Genomic DNA, 16,407 nt, shown 5'->3' on the forward strand with positions numbered 1-16,407 from the left:
TTGTAATAATAGTAAACAGTATAAAACGATACAACTTTATCAAATCTTCTATAATTCAAATGGAATATATATATTCCATTAAGTCGAGTTAGACTAAACAATTAGACTTTTAAAATTTTAAATAGTTGCCATGCGCGTTATGATCATACTAATCAATATATTAAACATCTTTTTTTCATTTAATAAGAATATACGAAAACATATAAGAAGACATTTATGTTACCGCATTTATACTGATCTGTAATATATTACTGTTTATGTTTATCAAATTATTACAGCATTAATATCTAGTTATCTATTACACCTAAGTGTACCTAGTAAATATTTCAAAATAGTATTGTCAGTTGTATGTGATCCATATAATTCAGTTATAAAGAAGAAAGAAACAGACACTTAATTTATAAAAAAGTATTAACATGTCCAGTAAAGTTGATAGAAAAAATAACAAAGATGATGATGAAGTTTATGGTAAGAAATTATTGTTTAAATAAATATAACCTAAAAATGTATTTGTAGATGATGATCAAAGAATTGAAAATGATCCAGAAGCGAAGTACAGGGTTTACAGCGTTATTTATTATTTCATTGTGTTAGTAGTAATAGGAGTACCAGTTTGGTGGTACACAACAAGGGTCTATCGTGCCCCATTGCCCATTAATGATATGATCAATGTTGAAATACCAAGCAAGACTATACGAGAGAACAGTTTGCCTCTCAGTCTGGAGTATGATGTTTTGATAACATTGATTAATCCTGAACCACAGAATCTAAATATTGATCTTAAAGCAGAGGATTTGAAAGCTAATTTACAACCATTCTTAACTACAATTACTCCCATAGCAAATTTCACTGTTAAATCACAGTGGCTATACCTCACAGATTTGGGTGTAACTCCCAAGGATTACAAAGGGGAATTAGTTTTATTTGAAGAACAGTTGCCTCATATCATAACACCACTTGAGAAGAAAATCTGGTCTCATATGTCTCCAAGGCCCTGTTTGAATCTTGTTCTCTATTTTACAAAATGCAATTCTCCTATTTATTTGTATAATAATATGAATCAGAAAGTGGATAGTAATGCATTTTTGAGCCCTAGATGGGGAGGAATTAGTGTAATCAATGCAGATAGCAAATCATGCAAAGAAAAGAGGATAATGCCAAATTTGAAATCTGTGATAGGAACATTCTTGATCCAATTAAAAGAATTGTTTGGTCTTAAAGATATTGAAGTGTTGAAGAAAACAAAAGCAACTGAAATGGTTGAATCCACTAGGAGAACATTGAAATCTTTAGCCCAACTTCTATCTGAAATTAATAGTATTGTCATTAGTGATGAAGTAGCTACCAAAATAGAAAATGCTTTGAAATATGCCAATGAGGCAGATGCATATTTAAAGGAAAACAATATTAATGAGGCTCTTAAAGCTTCTCAGCTAGCTTTCAAGAACTCAGAAGAAGCTTTTAGTGATCCATCATTGCTAGCCTTACTTTATTTTCCAGATGATCAGAAGTAAGTTTATTATTTTGTATAGATACGTTCTTTTTGCTTGTAACAATGTTTAATTGTTTCAGATATGCTGTTTACATTCCTTTATTTCTACCAATAATGATTCCAGTGTTCATGTCTTTAACTAGTGTGAACAAGTATTACAAATCGTCAAAAGCAAAATTGGATTAAATTCATTTGTTTATTTAAATTATTATCATCTATCTAAACTACTAATAAATTAAAACTGAACTAATTTGTATCATTTAGTTTCCACATAAAAAAATATATCCAACCTCGAAGAATCAATTTCAAAATCTTCCGTTTCGTTCATACGATAAACTGAAATGTCTACATAAGATTACAATTAGATCTTGGAAATTTATACATATATAGAAGTGATTAGGTAATCCCTGACTTACCGAAATGTTACAACATTCACATAATTCCACTTTTTTTTTGACAAAACATTTATATACACATATATATTTTGGCTTAGTTCTTAGAAAGAAGTATTCAAATAAAACAATAACTAAAAATAAAATAAAATATGTAAAAAGAACACAGACATTCGTAAATTTGCAGTTTGTTACTGCTAGAACTAAGGAAATCGAATAGTTTGGGTGAGCTGGATTTAATTTAGTCAATTTTAACGGCTCCATAAATCTTCTTTATAAATGCGTAAGCGGCAAAGAATCCAATAGTTCCGGTCAATAGCCAGAACGTTAAGACCATTAGACCTGTGTATCCAATGTACAGGAGGGTTGGTATGAATTCAGTAATTTCTAGTTTGGCAACAAAATAGAACAATGAATAGGTCAAAATGTATATCGACGATCCACCGGAAACAACGAAACTTCTCCACCACCAATGGTAATCCTGTAATTAATAAAATGTTAACTTAAAAAGTAAATAGAGTTATTTGTTAACTTACTTCACCGCATAGTTGGAAATATACCATTACAATCGATATTTGAGAGCAGGAAATTACTAAAATGATGAATACCAAGAACAAGAAGCCAAACAGATAATAGAATTGATTTTCCCATATTGCAGTGAATATGAAAAATAATTCAATAAAAACTGCTCCGAATGGTAAAATGCCGGCCATGAGTGTGCTGCAATAAAGAAATATATTTAATGTATATTTTCTTGTAAAATACTAGTAATGTATTACCATAATAACGGGTTCATATACCAATGTTGCTCAGGTACCTGTCTTGGAATCTGATTCGTTCTTACTGGATGTTGATATGGTTGTTTCCTATAACCAAAATAGTATCCCAAGTATACCAAAGGAAGCGAAATGCAGAACCACATTGTTAACAAATACAACATTGTCGAGAAAGGAACAGCACCGCTGCTTGCTTTTCCCCAAATGAAGAAATTCAAGAAGAAACAAGTAATTGAAATTATAGCTGGATATAAGGTAGCAGTCAAAAAGGCAGCTCGCTTCCACTCGCGACCTTTCATAGTTTTGTATAATCTGGCTGAGAAATACCCAGCGATCAAACCCATGAATACGTATAAGAATATGGCTACGGTCATCAAAGCTCCCCTGGATGCCGGCGATAACATTCCCAACATAGCGAAAACTGAAAATAAGGTAGTCATAGATATCGATTCTTCAACAACAGATTGCATTCTTACATATGGTTATTAAGGCCATAAAAAATATCTGTATTCCAGAGCCAATGACAGCAGCAAATAGTCGCGAGTTTCTTGGAGGCCTGAATACGTCTCCATGTACTAATTTCCAGCCAGTTTCTTCAATGGCATCGTCGATTCCTTCATCAGCATTATATCTTGCAATATCCTTTCTCAACGTTCTTACCATAATCATAGTTAATATACCTAATAAATTATTGGAATCATTTAATGCATTTACCATATTGCATGTTGCATACCTGATAAGAAGAAAATGACGACCAACGAGTTTATAATGGAAAACCAATGAATTTTCACATCGCTCATGGCTAAATAAGTATCCCATCTAGAAGCCCAACTGACTTGAGAAGGTTCCCATTCAATTTCGTATGTGAAGTAAAGCCTTGTTCCTCTTTTACCATCTACTAATTGAGGTCTAGGTTTATTTGGGAATGAGCAAACTTTGTTGTTGAATTTAATATCATCAATGTGTACTGACTTTGCTTCAACATGGAATCCAACCACCCTGTACACAGACCTAAAATAAAACTATTTAGAATGCAAAAAACTAAAAATAGTAGAATCATTACGGTGAAGGATTATGGTAAGCCAAAATTAATTTCAAGTGATTGTAGATGTAACTTCTATCACCCATCACATTACCCAATCTATATCCATGTTCATATTGCTGCACCTCATTTGTTTCTGGATTCAATACCTTTGCAGCAGCTGGCAAATTATCAACCAACCTAAAAGGATTATTTACAAAAATTACTACATTATTGTTAATATGATTTATACATACAGATGAACAAAATATTCATGTTGGATTCTATCAATAACTTGTTTAGATTGTGCAGTGTCCCAATGTATCGGCTTATTTGGTTCATGACATAGTAATTTGCATGGAGTGTTCTCAGCCATATGCACTTCATATGGTGTGTTCACAATACGATCACCCCTCAAGACCTCTCCTAAATTCTCAGATTTATAATGAATGGAGGATGTTCCATTCTTGGGGACACAGAATGGTAATGAATAATATTCATAAGGTAACTGAGTGTGGATGCTGGTCATTTTCACAGCTTTGACATCAATTGGCTGGCCCTGTTTGAACTCCACTGGGGCCATGCCAGGAACATAAAACTGATGTGTTAAACATACAGAATACAGGATCAAAAGCCCAGCCAAAAACAATTGTTTCTGAAATGAATGTAAATCAAGTGTTACAGCATGTTATTATGGGTGTCTTGTGTACAAGCTGTTTTACCTTGCAAAACATGATTAATAGTAAATTTCCGTTCCTTCAAAAGTAGTTTTTAAATTTACTTTATTACTTTTTCAACGTCTACGTCAAACCATTTTTTTACTCCCGCACGTCTTTGGTCTTATGTTGTGCAGCGCATTTTGACAAGTCCTGTCATCAATGACCATGACACATACACCAATAATTGCTGCATTCAGATTAAACCATGGATTAAACTTCCTTAAAAGGAAATTTAATTACTAGTATTTACACAATTCTGAACTTAGTATAAAAATGTTTAATTATTTTTATAGGAAATGTTTTACTTGAAAATTTTAAATAATCATTAATTACGTTGGCATTATTTAGGACATGAACTTAGAAACACTGGTTAATATAAAATAATAATTGATAATTTTATAACAAACAAAATTTATAGGTTCACACCCAATCCGATAAGCAAGTTTTTAAAAATAATTTAATAAAACAGATTGCGCAAATTTGTAATTTCAAACAAAATCAATATTACACAAGATGAGTCACAAAAGTATTGTTTCCATCCTCTTGTAACTGTTAATTTAGTATTTCATATTTTTCAAATACTGAAATATGAATGATATAATTTATGGTTGTCATGGTAACAACGTGATATTCTTATTGGAGAGAAAACATTCGAATAACACCATTAAAAATGGATTTATTTATTAAATATACAAATATACTTAGTAAAACATATAAATGGACATTACAATATGTTATAGTTAATCATATTGTAATATCAAACAGTTATACTATAATATTGTTGTTGTAAATTAATATTATTTAACACAATTCAGAGAAATAGCAACAAGTAAATATCATTGTTACAATATAAATAAACATAAATGTATTACTTAAGACTGATATTATTTGGGGCGATTTAAATTAATAGTAAATTAGAAATTCGCAGCGATATCTCTAAATGATGGAAAATAGGAAACAAAATAATAATGTAAAAGAAAAACTATTCCTCTTCTCATAATGTTGGCGTCCTTCGGTACCAAAATCGAGCTCTGAAGTCGTCAGAACAAGTTAAAAATGCAGCCTGTGTGGGCGAATGCGCAATTAATCGAACTGCGCCGTTATGTCCGAGTGACATTAATTGTTTTCTGGATGCATTCCGCGAATTCCAGGCGCAAAGGGATGTTGTTGCTTCATCCGGGAATAAGACGTAGTCTTCAGTGTGGTTGAAGACAGCCTGAGCTTCAAATTCTTGTTTTCCAGTTGTTCCAGCACCAGTGTAAGCGATTAAACAGCGGCTTGTTGATAACTCCCACAGTTTGCATATGGAATTCTTGCCCGCAGATAACAGATATTTACCATTCTTTGAGAAAGAAACTGAACAAACTTCAAGACCGTCATGAGCTTTCGCAAATGTGTTGATGCATTTACTTGAAATTCCATCCCACAGTTTAATGCTACCATCTCTACTTGCAGATGCATATATTTTAGCATCTTGTGACCATTTCAGAGATGTTATAGTGCCAGTGTGTTGATGCGATGGTATACTTCCTACATAGCATTGTAATGTGTTTACATCATATAATCTTACAACTGGATGCTGTGTGCCAACAATTAAATGTTCTCCACCTGGATGAAATGAGAAACATTTCACTGATTCTGCTTCCTAAAACAAATATCCATTAAGAAAAGCAATGGATCATAATTGAATGATGTACTGTGATTGTTTTAAACGCTTTTTTGACACTGGCTTTAGAAATATCAAACATTTTTATTGTGTTGTCTTTCGATCCAGATATTAGGATTGGTTCTTTTGGATGAAACTCTAGACAAGTTACTTCTTCCATATGATCATAAAGTGTTCTTATAACTGGATGTCCTTGTTGTTCACCTCTTGTTGGATCCATTTCATCTGGTGCAGATTTAGCTAACATCCTATCAACATCTAAAATCTATATAACAATATTAATAAATTGTAGTTTTAAAAAAGCACTGTACATACCTTAATACTAGCATCTACACTCCCAGTAGCTATTAGCTGCCCATCAGTAGAAAAACAACCAGCCCTGCAATTGCCTTTGTGTGAAGTAACATAGGCTGTCTCATATAGAGCAGGCTCTGGTGCTGGTATATTAGCATCAGTTTCAAACTCCAAATCTGCAAATAATTTATAAATAAGTCTGATAACACTTAATTGATTAATAAAATAATTTTACCCAATCCTGGGCCAATGGTATTACTGCCAATTGTGTGATTTGGAGCTCTTTCTTTTCTTTCCGGTTCATGGTCTAAACCAGCTATCACAAGATGTAATAATCTATCAGATGGTGAGCAGGGAGGATCTGCAGACACAGCACTGGTAAGTGATGTTCCAAGACTCTGATGACCATCATAAAACAATTGGCTACAAAATAATGATTAGCATTTGTTTTATATAGTTAAAACATTAAACTCACCTTATTATCAGTCTATACAGTAATTCACGGCTTTTGATTAAGTTTTTCGTATCAACTTCTTCCTCCTTCATGTTTATATATTCAAATAATAATAATTGCTAGTTACGAATTTATTAATTAATATTAGAGGTTAGCTTTATTTACAGCAAAACAATCCATCTGGTGAAGAAACATGAAATGTAACTAAATTCAAAATATGGCGCTAAATTTTGAATTCTTAGTTTTTCGCAACTTGCTACATTTATATTTAAACATTTAATTTTTTTCGTTAAAATATAGAAGAAAAAAATATTTCGTTTCAAAGATACTGATTGAGTCTGCACATTTATGTTTGTGCCGTTTAATGTAAATGTCTGCTTAGTGCAACGTTAATGTGAAAATGTCTGGTGAAATTCGTAATCCTATCGAAGAGATCCATTTCGAACCAGATGGGCTTCACGTTACGCAAGAGAAGGAAAACGTTAATAAATTGATTGACTTGAAACGAAAAGTAATTTATTCTCAAACAGCACGTGTCTGTGCGTATGTAGCTAACTATTTTTTATTCTTTAATTTTAGGTATATACATGTGATTTATGTGGTATCAAAGTAACGAGTAATAATGTATTACGTAGACACATTGAAGGAAGGAAACATCTTATGAGAGTTGAACGGGAAGGGAAAACCTTTGAATGCCAATTATGCGAAATAATTGCGAATAGTCAAACCCAATTGGATGCGCATCTGAGAAGTAAGTATATCAACTGCGCTTTGCCCTTCAATTTTTCTTGCATTGTTATGCAAAAAAAGTAAATTTTATATATCGATTTTTTTTGTAAGTGAAGCTTAGAAATTGAAATATTTTTTATTTTCATAGAAAAATTTATTGAATTGTATTGCTCTATGGAATATTGCTGATTCATAGTATTTATTTTATATCCATTACAATTACAAATTGGTCATATTCAATTCCATTGAAAATTTTCGAGAAACACGTATAAATTATAAAAGGATATTAATTTCGTAATAATTTATTTTCGAAAAAGAAACGCTTTTTTGATATGTTCTTTTCACTTGAGCTTTAAAGACAGTTTATTGATAACAAATAAATTGTTTATGTTTTGAATCTAGGGGAACTTCACAATCATCAATTTGGAATAAAAATTAAGCAAAGAAATTGTTAATAGTTTCTATCAAAAAATTATATACAGTGGAACCTCGCTTAACTAGCACCTAGCATAACGAATATTTCGTTTAATGAGCAATATGAATATGAAAAATTACTCGCTTAACGAGCGATGTTTCGCATAACGAGTGACGATGGGAAGAAAAGTCCCGGATTGCGTTACATAATTTTTAAGACTTGTGTACTTGTGTATTTTTGAATATGGATTAAACTTAAATTAAGCGAGGTTCCACTGTATATTAAAATTTACATAAGTACTAAAAAATGATCATAAATTACTGTTATTTATTCTGACATAATTTAAAGCTAGGTCGTAGACAGAGCCACGTGACTAAATAACTATATTTATTTCTAGGTTCTAAGCATAAGAATAGGTTATACAAGAAAGAACACGCGAATGAGATGATGCACAAAGGTGTTTGGCTCATCATATTTTGCGTGGCTTGCATCTTCCTAAATTTCCTTCTACTTTTCAAAGTAATCCTGTAAATATTATCAAAAGATAACAAACGGAAACATATATGTATTTATATATTATTTATTTATGAAAAAAAAAACATTAATATAGATGTGTATATTATATTTTCCAGCTAATATGCTCGATTATTTGTGAGATATAATAGTATATATTAATGGTATATTTGAGGTGGAATGGTTAAAAAGGGTTAAAATAAAATGTAAAAAAAATTAGTTATAAATGCCCAGTTTAATCTGCAAAATTATACTTTCATTGGCTGTGCATTAAAGGTAAATCAAATGTATGAATTCATTTGTCCGCGAAAAGGAATAAAATAAAACAACAAATTTCAAAGGGTTATGAATACAAAGTTAGGAAGTAACCTTTACAAATCTCTGGTAATAAGATTGATCGCTTTTACTTCAATACTTTGTGTTTATAATAATAGAAACAGAACAAAAAAAACAAGAAAAAAAAAACAAAAGAATCACATAATAAATGCGAAATTCTTCTTTCACTGCACGGAAATTTTTATTTCACTAACAAATAAGAACCAGAGAAGACGAATACAAGTTGCGGTTATAAGATAAAAAAATATTAACTACTAAATTATTAATAATATTATTTTTAAATTATTTTTTATTATTTATTTTTTATGAATAAGTTTTTAAATTGAAATACAAAATGTCCATATTCTCGGTTTCAATGAGCCTAAATATAATTTGTATTTTAAATTAATCACTTTCTGTTTACTGTTGTTGTTATGTACATTGGATTTTTAACTAGTTTTGATGCAATTTCTCTTCGATTCCGAACGTTGAAAGTATATTTCGCAGATTAAAACTACTGTTTATACATTCCAAAGAGGTATTGTTTGATTTATCTATTTATTTATTATTGTTTAAAAAAATATTTATAAAATTTATACAAGTTGGAAATATATATGAATTATTAAAAAAAGATGTATATTATTTATTTCACCTCCTTTATTCTATAATAAATAATTGTATTTTAAATTAATCACTTTCTGTTTACTGTTGTTGCTATGTACATTGGATTTTTAACTAGTTTTGATCATAATTGTTGCCAATAAAGACATTTAATAATAATAAATGTTATCTTTTGGATATAAAACAAAATTAGTAAATCAGTCCCATTTCATAAGTTAACTCATTTATTAATTTACAATAATAAAAAGAGGTACTCCATAACAATTATCAAATATATAGTTATACCATGTTTGAAGAATAGGCAGGGTTCTATGAAATTACTTAGTTAAGCAAAATGTCAAGTATAGATTAATAATAACACTACTTTATAAAGCAGGACGTTTTCAATGTCCTTTAAGCACTTTTTTAAATATTTTTTTGATAACATTTATTGGTATGGAATTCTTTAATTTTGCCTTCTTTACTAACAAGGTTTTCTCAATCACTGAAAAACTATCATCTTTTGCATTATAAATAATTGTAACATAATATCTAATTGTAATACAAATATTATTATTTCTTTGATGTAATTTAATGAGATATCTCCATACAATTCACATTTTTTGTAGATAAATATGTATTCGTGTATATTTGGTTGCCTAAGATATTCAATACTATTTCATAATTTTTGATAGTAAACTATAGATTTTTGGAAATAATTTAATGTCTTAAATTAAATTTTATAGATTAATAATATTTTTTTCAGCTCTTTTAATTGCTAAAGAACTCGAACACCTGTGGGCCTTACAAATCTATGAAGGTACGGACTCAGCAACAAAGCTCATCTAATTTCATTTTTAAGAATGATCAAAGGTAGTAAATTTATAAGCCAGTTTTTCTGTTGTAAATTGAAGGAGAAATCAACAGAAGATGTCTTTAACCTTGTAAACCAAAACGTCATCTTGAGAGGGATGCAGTGGCAAACTAGTGTTAGCAATGTCGATAAAAGGCTTTGTGTAATAAAAATATCTCAAATGAACATTGCACGACCCTACGAAGTATTGGTGTCAAAATCTTTACCTGATGGGCATTACTTAAATTATAATTCCCGATATTGCAGTATTTTTGCATCCCTATGTGAAACAATAGATTCTGATTTTATGTGTTTAATGCTTAATACAGAAGTTTGATGACTCTTGAAAGGAAATTTATCACTAATAAAATTATTATCTATATTGTATGTTTGATAAAATGTTTTCGAAAAATTTATTTATATTTATTGATATATATTTAATTTTCTTGAAATTTTTATTTGGTGTGCCGCGAAATAAATTCTCCTTGCTCAGTCCTTGTCCGTGAAGAAAAAAAGTTTGACATACACTTCTCTAACGCAATGTTTCCCAACCTTTTTGGTACCATGTCAATCTAAACCTCTCTAAAATTTTTAAGTAACATATACATATTTTTTAATATTCAAAAACTTAAATGATAAGTTTTAGGACGAAATTACTGGGAAACTTGAATTGACTTGAACAATCAAATTGCCCCCCAGTGAGACATGGGCCCTATGTAAAAATGAAAGAAAACTATTAAATAGTATTTTTAAATATAGTTTGAAATATATATTTGAATCTTCTATCTTAAAAGTTTCCAAGGCCTGTTCAATAACAACCAAAAAATCTTTTCTTTTTAACTTCCAAAATGTTCCATTTTTGATCGATCTTAGTAAATAACATATCATAATCGTTATACTTGAATAATTTTTATGTATCAATGTTATTTATGGACATGGCTAATCGTTTGATTAATTCTTGTAGTCCAAGTTTCATAATTATCGGATCTACATGTTTTTGAATTATTTTCACTTTATATTATTTTGATAAAATGTTGTTAAATATATAAATGCACAGATCAATAGCCTTTTGCAGCAGTTAATCTTTTGTAGTTTTATTATTATTAATGTTGTTATTGAATGGAAATGTTTATATGTGACTGTTGCAATAAAGATAATTCTTATTATTTTATACAAATGCGCATAAAATGGAATTGAATGATTCATTTAAGACTCTGGTTACCTAATTAACATAATCTGATTGAAATCTTAATGGCTCAATCAACTGATCATGCCTTATTTTGGAGAATGCAATAACAACAACAATAATATGCATTGGAGCGAATATAATGCGACTTCCAAATTAATACATGCAACATAATATTATTAAAGAACAGTTAATTATTGTTTTCATCTTTACCAAGATTATATGTTTATTTCATTATATCATTTCGGAGAATCGCATTGCTTTGAAACTTTGTTTTAGTGCACGAATGATGCCTTAAAAGCACTTTCATACAGCATGCGAGCAGCTACTTTTTATCCTGCATTGTTGAGCTACCTGGGCTTATTATAGGTTTATAATTACGATAACAAAGCCTTTGAGAAACTTAAAGCACTTAATGCTAATAGGACTTTCAGGTCCAGTATTATATGCTGCGGTGAGCAGCTATATAGGGTGATTCCATATTAGATTAAACACATTGTATGATGTTTAAAGTGTTACGTTTATATTGCAAATAAAATTTGTTTATATTTTAATAGTAATTTATTTATAAATATAGAATTAAGTTACATAAAAAATATTTCAATAGCCCTTTGTATCAGTTGACTTTTTTGAAATTATATATATTTATTTTGTTCTTTTTATATTTGTATATGTTTTATTGTATTAGTTATTCAATCAATATTTGTAAAGATCTATGGTCAAAAGCTTTGCAATAATTATTAGTTATTACTAATAACTATAGTTATAAGTTCAGTTCATTATCCTAATAATCACATTACATTACCTACAGCAATTTATTATATTTGGAGCTGCTACTCTTTCAGCTTTATATAATTATTTGTATGTATTTGATTCACGTTTTATATGACTATTGTACTGTTAAAATATATATTATAATAAACATATACAAATTACAATCTACAGTTTTTAATATTTGTGTTCAACAACATTTAATTGATTAAAAAATTTATTAGCAAACTACTGTTAAATTAAGTATTAACTGATTAATTTTTATTTGCTGCAGATCATCATTTTCGTTCGTTTGTTCGTTCTTTGAATTGACTTTTCTACTTAAAATAAGATCAGGTAAATTTATCCATTAATCTACCTGATCCATTGAAATGAGGTTTCTTGACTTGTTTTACTAGCGTCATATTCGAAATAAACAGTTTTTTCAAACTGTTATAAGATTTTGTATAAACGACCTAGATGTCAGACTTTATGAAATATTTCAAAAATGCTCAGGAAATCACACACCACACCATTATTTTCACACACCATAAAATGCAATTTAATATTAGTAAAATCAACGAAACGATTCGATGCTTTCATACCTTTGACAAAGTCAAATTAATATTAATAAACTTTAATTACTGTTGTTTTGTAGAGTAGAAATCCATCAATTCCGAAACACAATAATACATTTTGTATTATATTATATATACAAAGAAAAATAATTTATTTCTATCCTTCAAGTTTCCTACTTTTTAGAACAAAGAAAAAATTGATTGTCAACTTACATAATAGTGAAATCACATTTTAAAATATAAGTATTAAAGTATCAGCATCATATTTTAAATACCTAACAATTATTCTCTGTGATCAAAGTAATAATTAAGTTAACGTTTACATTGTTAATTTGTTTTTTATTTAAATAGAGTTATGTAGTATTAATTAGACGTTGAATACTTGATTGTAATAAAATAAATAACTGCATCAAATTATATTTTTATTAAAATGATCGAAGATGTATATATAATTTAAGTGTAAATACAATCACTCTGTAGACTATCGAATTAATAATCCCAAGTTGAAGGAGAAATGCTCTTAGTTCATAGAGAAGTGCGCAGCGAAATGCACTTGAATAAATATATAAATCATTATTCTCATTCAAGATTGAAAATAATGAACCAACGAAAACACAAATTGCGGAGATCATTAAAATCTTGGCGTTTTAGCACGTATTATCGAAATAGGTGATATAAATCTACCGCTTTAGGGAACTTGACATAAAACTGTTCAATAATATAAATGAATGAAATGAAATTAAAAACAGTAGAAAATTAAACGAACTTGGAATTAGGGTTGAAATCTGCCCATTGAGGCTTTCATTATACTCGCCCACTAATTAAAGTCGCCAACCGCAGCACCCCCAGCTTTTAATGAATATTATTGTTATCGAAGCATTTTTATCTCATCGATTTTTACTTGAATTCTTGCCGTGCTCCTCAAGTTTTTAATTATTCTGCATTTCATGTGTTCATACTCAATTGCTCTCCAAGACTCCCCCCGATCGATTGACACACTATAACGCAAAATCCAATAAAAATCCTCGCCTTGTCGTCACCTACATTCTACAAAAAGTTCATTCTACAAGGTTTAAAAAAAATAGAGGTCTTTAAAAATAAGATAGTTTGTTATTTTTTCGGTTTTTGTCTTTTTAATTATTCATGTAATGATTACATAATTTGTGAAATAATTGTATTTTATTTTCATATATAAACAACATATTTTAGTAAAATCTTAGAAATAAAGAACTGAAAAACTGCAAATGAGACTAAGAAAGACTCAACTCAATAAAAATCACTAGACCAACAGACTAATCAACAAATAAATTAAAAAAACAAACTAATCAACAAAAAAAATACAACTAAACACCAAACAATATTAATAAAAATACTTCAACAACAAAATACAAAAACCAAGTAAAGACAACAACCTCGTGAAAATGAACAATTGAATCAAAAACTTAAAAAGGGTCAAAATTAAACAAATATTATGAAAAAACATTAACATACCTATTTATTTACTATATTACTATTTAATGAAGAAAAAAAATATTTCAAGGTGATCTATGATAGATTCTTGGGAATAGCTGGATGGTGATGGAAATGAAGATCAAATAATAAAAATGAAATCTGGTTTCCGGATTAAAACAAACATAAATAGAAACAAATAAAAAATGAACTAATTTTGAATGAGTGTGGAGGAGAGTATATAGTTGAAACATGTACCACTGACTTGACACCAAAGTTTCAATATTGTGGAGAAATAATCACAATGAATAGCCATGCACTGACAGAACTTACCAATCAGTAAAGAGACTCACAAAAGTAAGAATTAAAATTCAAAATATATACGGACGAAGAATCTGCTGATAAGAATGAACAAACATATAGAGCGAATTCACAGACCACTCATAATCAACAATATCATTATTGACACCTACAAAGATGAAGTCAACAAGTCAGTTGAGATTTTTAAATAGGGTTTTGGAATTTGTAAATGAAAGAAACATTGGTTATTGCGAAATTTTTGAATTCATTTAATTTACTATCTAAATAATTACAGAGAAAAAAAATGTCCAGCTATCTAAGTCGTATTAGTGAATATCACTATAGACTCGAAACTCTGGATCTTTACAGCCTTTTTTCTAACAGAATCTATTGATCGTTTGATTGTATTTTCTTAATAGTGGTAAGAGTGAGCGGCGGCTTTGGCGTGAGCTGCGAAGTGAGCGGCCTTGGCGTGCTGTACTTCTGGGGTCTCCACTGGCACACCGTTGGCGATGACTGGGACATGGTAGGCAACTGGAGATACTACACCAGTGTATCCGTGGACGTATTGACTGTTGATGGCGTTGGCGTGAGCGGCGAAGTGAGCGGCCTTGGCGTGTTGTACTTCTGGGGTTTCGACTGGGACACCGTTGGCGATGACTGGGACGTGGTGAGCTACACCAGTGTATCCAATGAAATCGTGAGCGTAGTGACCGCTGCGAGCGTGGGCTTCGGCTTTGGCGGCGAAGTGAGCGGCCTTAGCGTGTTGCACTTCGAGGGTATCGACTGGGACTCCGTTGGCGATGACTGGGACTTCCTGGGAAACCAAGGAGTGAGCTACGAAGGGAGCTACGACGCCGTTAAGGGCTTTAGCTTCAGCGTGAGCGGCGAAATGAGCAGCTTTGGCGTGTTGAACTTCCGGGGTTTCGACTGGGACACCGTTGGCGATGACTGGGACGTGTTGTGGGACGGCAGTCCATGGAGCATAAGCGTAGATTCCACGACGTTTACGGTAATGCACAGCATGAGCGTTACGAGCCAAAGCCTCTGCGTGAGCAGCGAAATGCTCGATCTTAGCAGCAGCTACTTCAGCGGTATCAAGAGGAAGACCGCCATGGGACACCACAGCTGGGACAGCGTAATGAGCAGCATAAGTAGCTACCACTGGGGTAGCTACAACTGGAGCAACATGAGCAACAACACCATGGACCAAATCACCGTTCCTAAGTTGAGCGTTCAACTTATACACGGAATGCTCAGCCCTAGCTTGTTGGACTTCGGCGGTATCAACTGGGACACCATCAGCTCCGATAACAGCCAGATGTTGAGCACCGACAATTTGAAGATGATGAGCTCCGTACACCAGAGGACTCACGTATCCGGCGGATACAGCGGCCAAAGCGCAAGCAAATACAATCTAAAAGAAAAAAAAAACGGATTAACAATACTAAATCAATTATTGATTGCTCAAGAAAACTTACGAAGAATTTCATTTCAATTACTGTTTAAACCTCCTTGAAAGGACTGTTAAGACTGTGCCGATATCGATTTCGCTGTTCGCTTTTATACTCGACCGAAATATTTGAAAAAATAAAAAAATATTTTTCGCCAGAAATACCTTCGAAAACAACGCAAAATAAATATAATAAGTAATCAAGTCCCAAGTTCAATGGTACCTTTCACTCGAGAACCGATATATCAAAAAGGAGTGTAGACCATGAATTCGTAAATTTATGCGTACGAATTTAAATCAATTTACACAACTTATTATTAATTAAATTAAGATAATGAAAACTAGTTTTTTTAATGATACAATAATAAAGAAGTGATGAAGGACGTTGGAGACAAGACAATTTCGCGTAAAGGAAGAACCTTGTGGTCGTTGGACAATTTAGAGATTTAAGA

At 30.9% G+C, this 16,407-nt stretch overlaps 5 protein-coding genes across 5 annotated transcripts; 2 read left to right on the forward strand and 3 right to left on the reverse strand.

Annotated features, from left to right (window-relative positions):
- Positions 1–261: 261 nt before the first annotated feature.
- Positions 262–1,742, forward strand: LOC108558835 (GPI transamidase component PIG-S). Its single transcript, XM_017915865.1, has 3 exons — positions 262–468; positions 517–1,510; positions 1,573–1,742. Exons 1-3 carry the CDS (start codon positions 417–419, stop codon positions 1,676–1,678), a joined length of 1,152 nt encoding a protein of 383 aa, XP_017771354.1. The 5' UTR covers positions 262–416; the 3' UTR covers positions 1,679–1,742.
- Positions 1,742–4,569, reverse strand: LOC108558834 (transmembrane 9 superfamily member 4). The gene is made up of 8 exons (XM_017915864.1): positions 4,404–4,569; positions 3,939–4,336; positions 3,724–3,882; positions 3,394–3,671; positions 3,137–3,340; positions 2,664–3,081; positions 2,421–2,604; positions 1,742–2,365 (listed from the first exon to the last, which is right to left on the reverse strand). The coding sequence occupies exons 1-8, from the start codon at positions 4,413–4,415 to the stop codon at positions 2,126–2,128; spliced, it is 1,893 nt and encodes a 630-aa protein (XP_017771353.1). The 5' UTR covers positions 4,416–4,569; the 3' UTR covers positions 1,742–2,125.
- A 629-nt stretch (positions 4,570–5,198) lies between these two features.
- Positions 5,199–6,981, reverse strand: LOC108558837 (cleavage stimulation factor subunit 1). The gene is made up of 5 exons (XM_017915866.1): positions 6,836–6,981; positions 6,596–6,783; positions 6,382–6,536; positions 6,098–6,331; positions 5,199–6,045 (listed from the first exon to the last, which is right to left on the reverse strand). Exons 1-5 carry the CDS (start codon positions 6,904–6,906, stop codon positions 5,395–5,397), a joined length of 1,299 nt encoding a protein of 432 aa, XP_017771355.1. The 5' UTR covers positions 6,907–6,981; the 3' UTR covers positions 5,199–5,394.
- A 172-nt stretch (positions 6,982–7,153) lies between these two features.
- On the forward strand, positions 7,154–9,404 carry LOC108558838 (zinc finger protein 346-like). The gene is made up of 3 exons (XM_017915867.1): positions 7,154–7,325; positions 7,394–7,565; positions 8,356–9,404. The coding sequence occupies exons 1-3, from the start codon at positions 7,215–7,217 to the stop codon at positions 8,487–8,489; spliced, it is 417 nt and encodes a 138-aa protein (XP_017771356.1). The 5' UTR covers positions 7,154–7,214; the 3' UTR covers positions 8,490–9,404.
- A 5,510-nt stretch (positions 9,405–14,914) lies between these two features.
- On the reverse strand, positions 14,915–15,995 carry LOC108558823. The gene is made up of 2 exons (XM_017915850.1): positions 15,984–15,995; positions 14,915–15,919 (listed from the first exon to the last, which is right to left on the reverse strand). Exons 1-2 carry the CDS (start codon positions 15,993–15,995, stop codon positions 14,915–14,917), a joined length of 1,017 nt encoding a protein of 338 aa, XP_017771339.1.
- Between the last annotated feature and the right edge of the window lie 412 nt (positions 15,996–16,407).

Source organism: Nicrophorus vespilloides, unplaced genomic scaffold (genome assembly GCF_001412225.1).
Source record: "Nicrophorus vespilloides isolate i.1.1-1 unplaced genomic scaffold, Nicve_v1.0, whole genome shotgun sequence".
Classification (NCBI taxonomy): Eukaryota; Metazoa; Arthropoda; class Insecta; order Coleoptera; family Silphidae; genus Nicrophorus; species Nicrophorus vespilloides.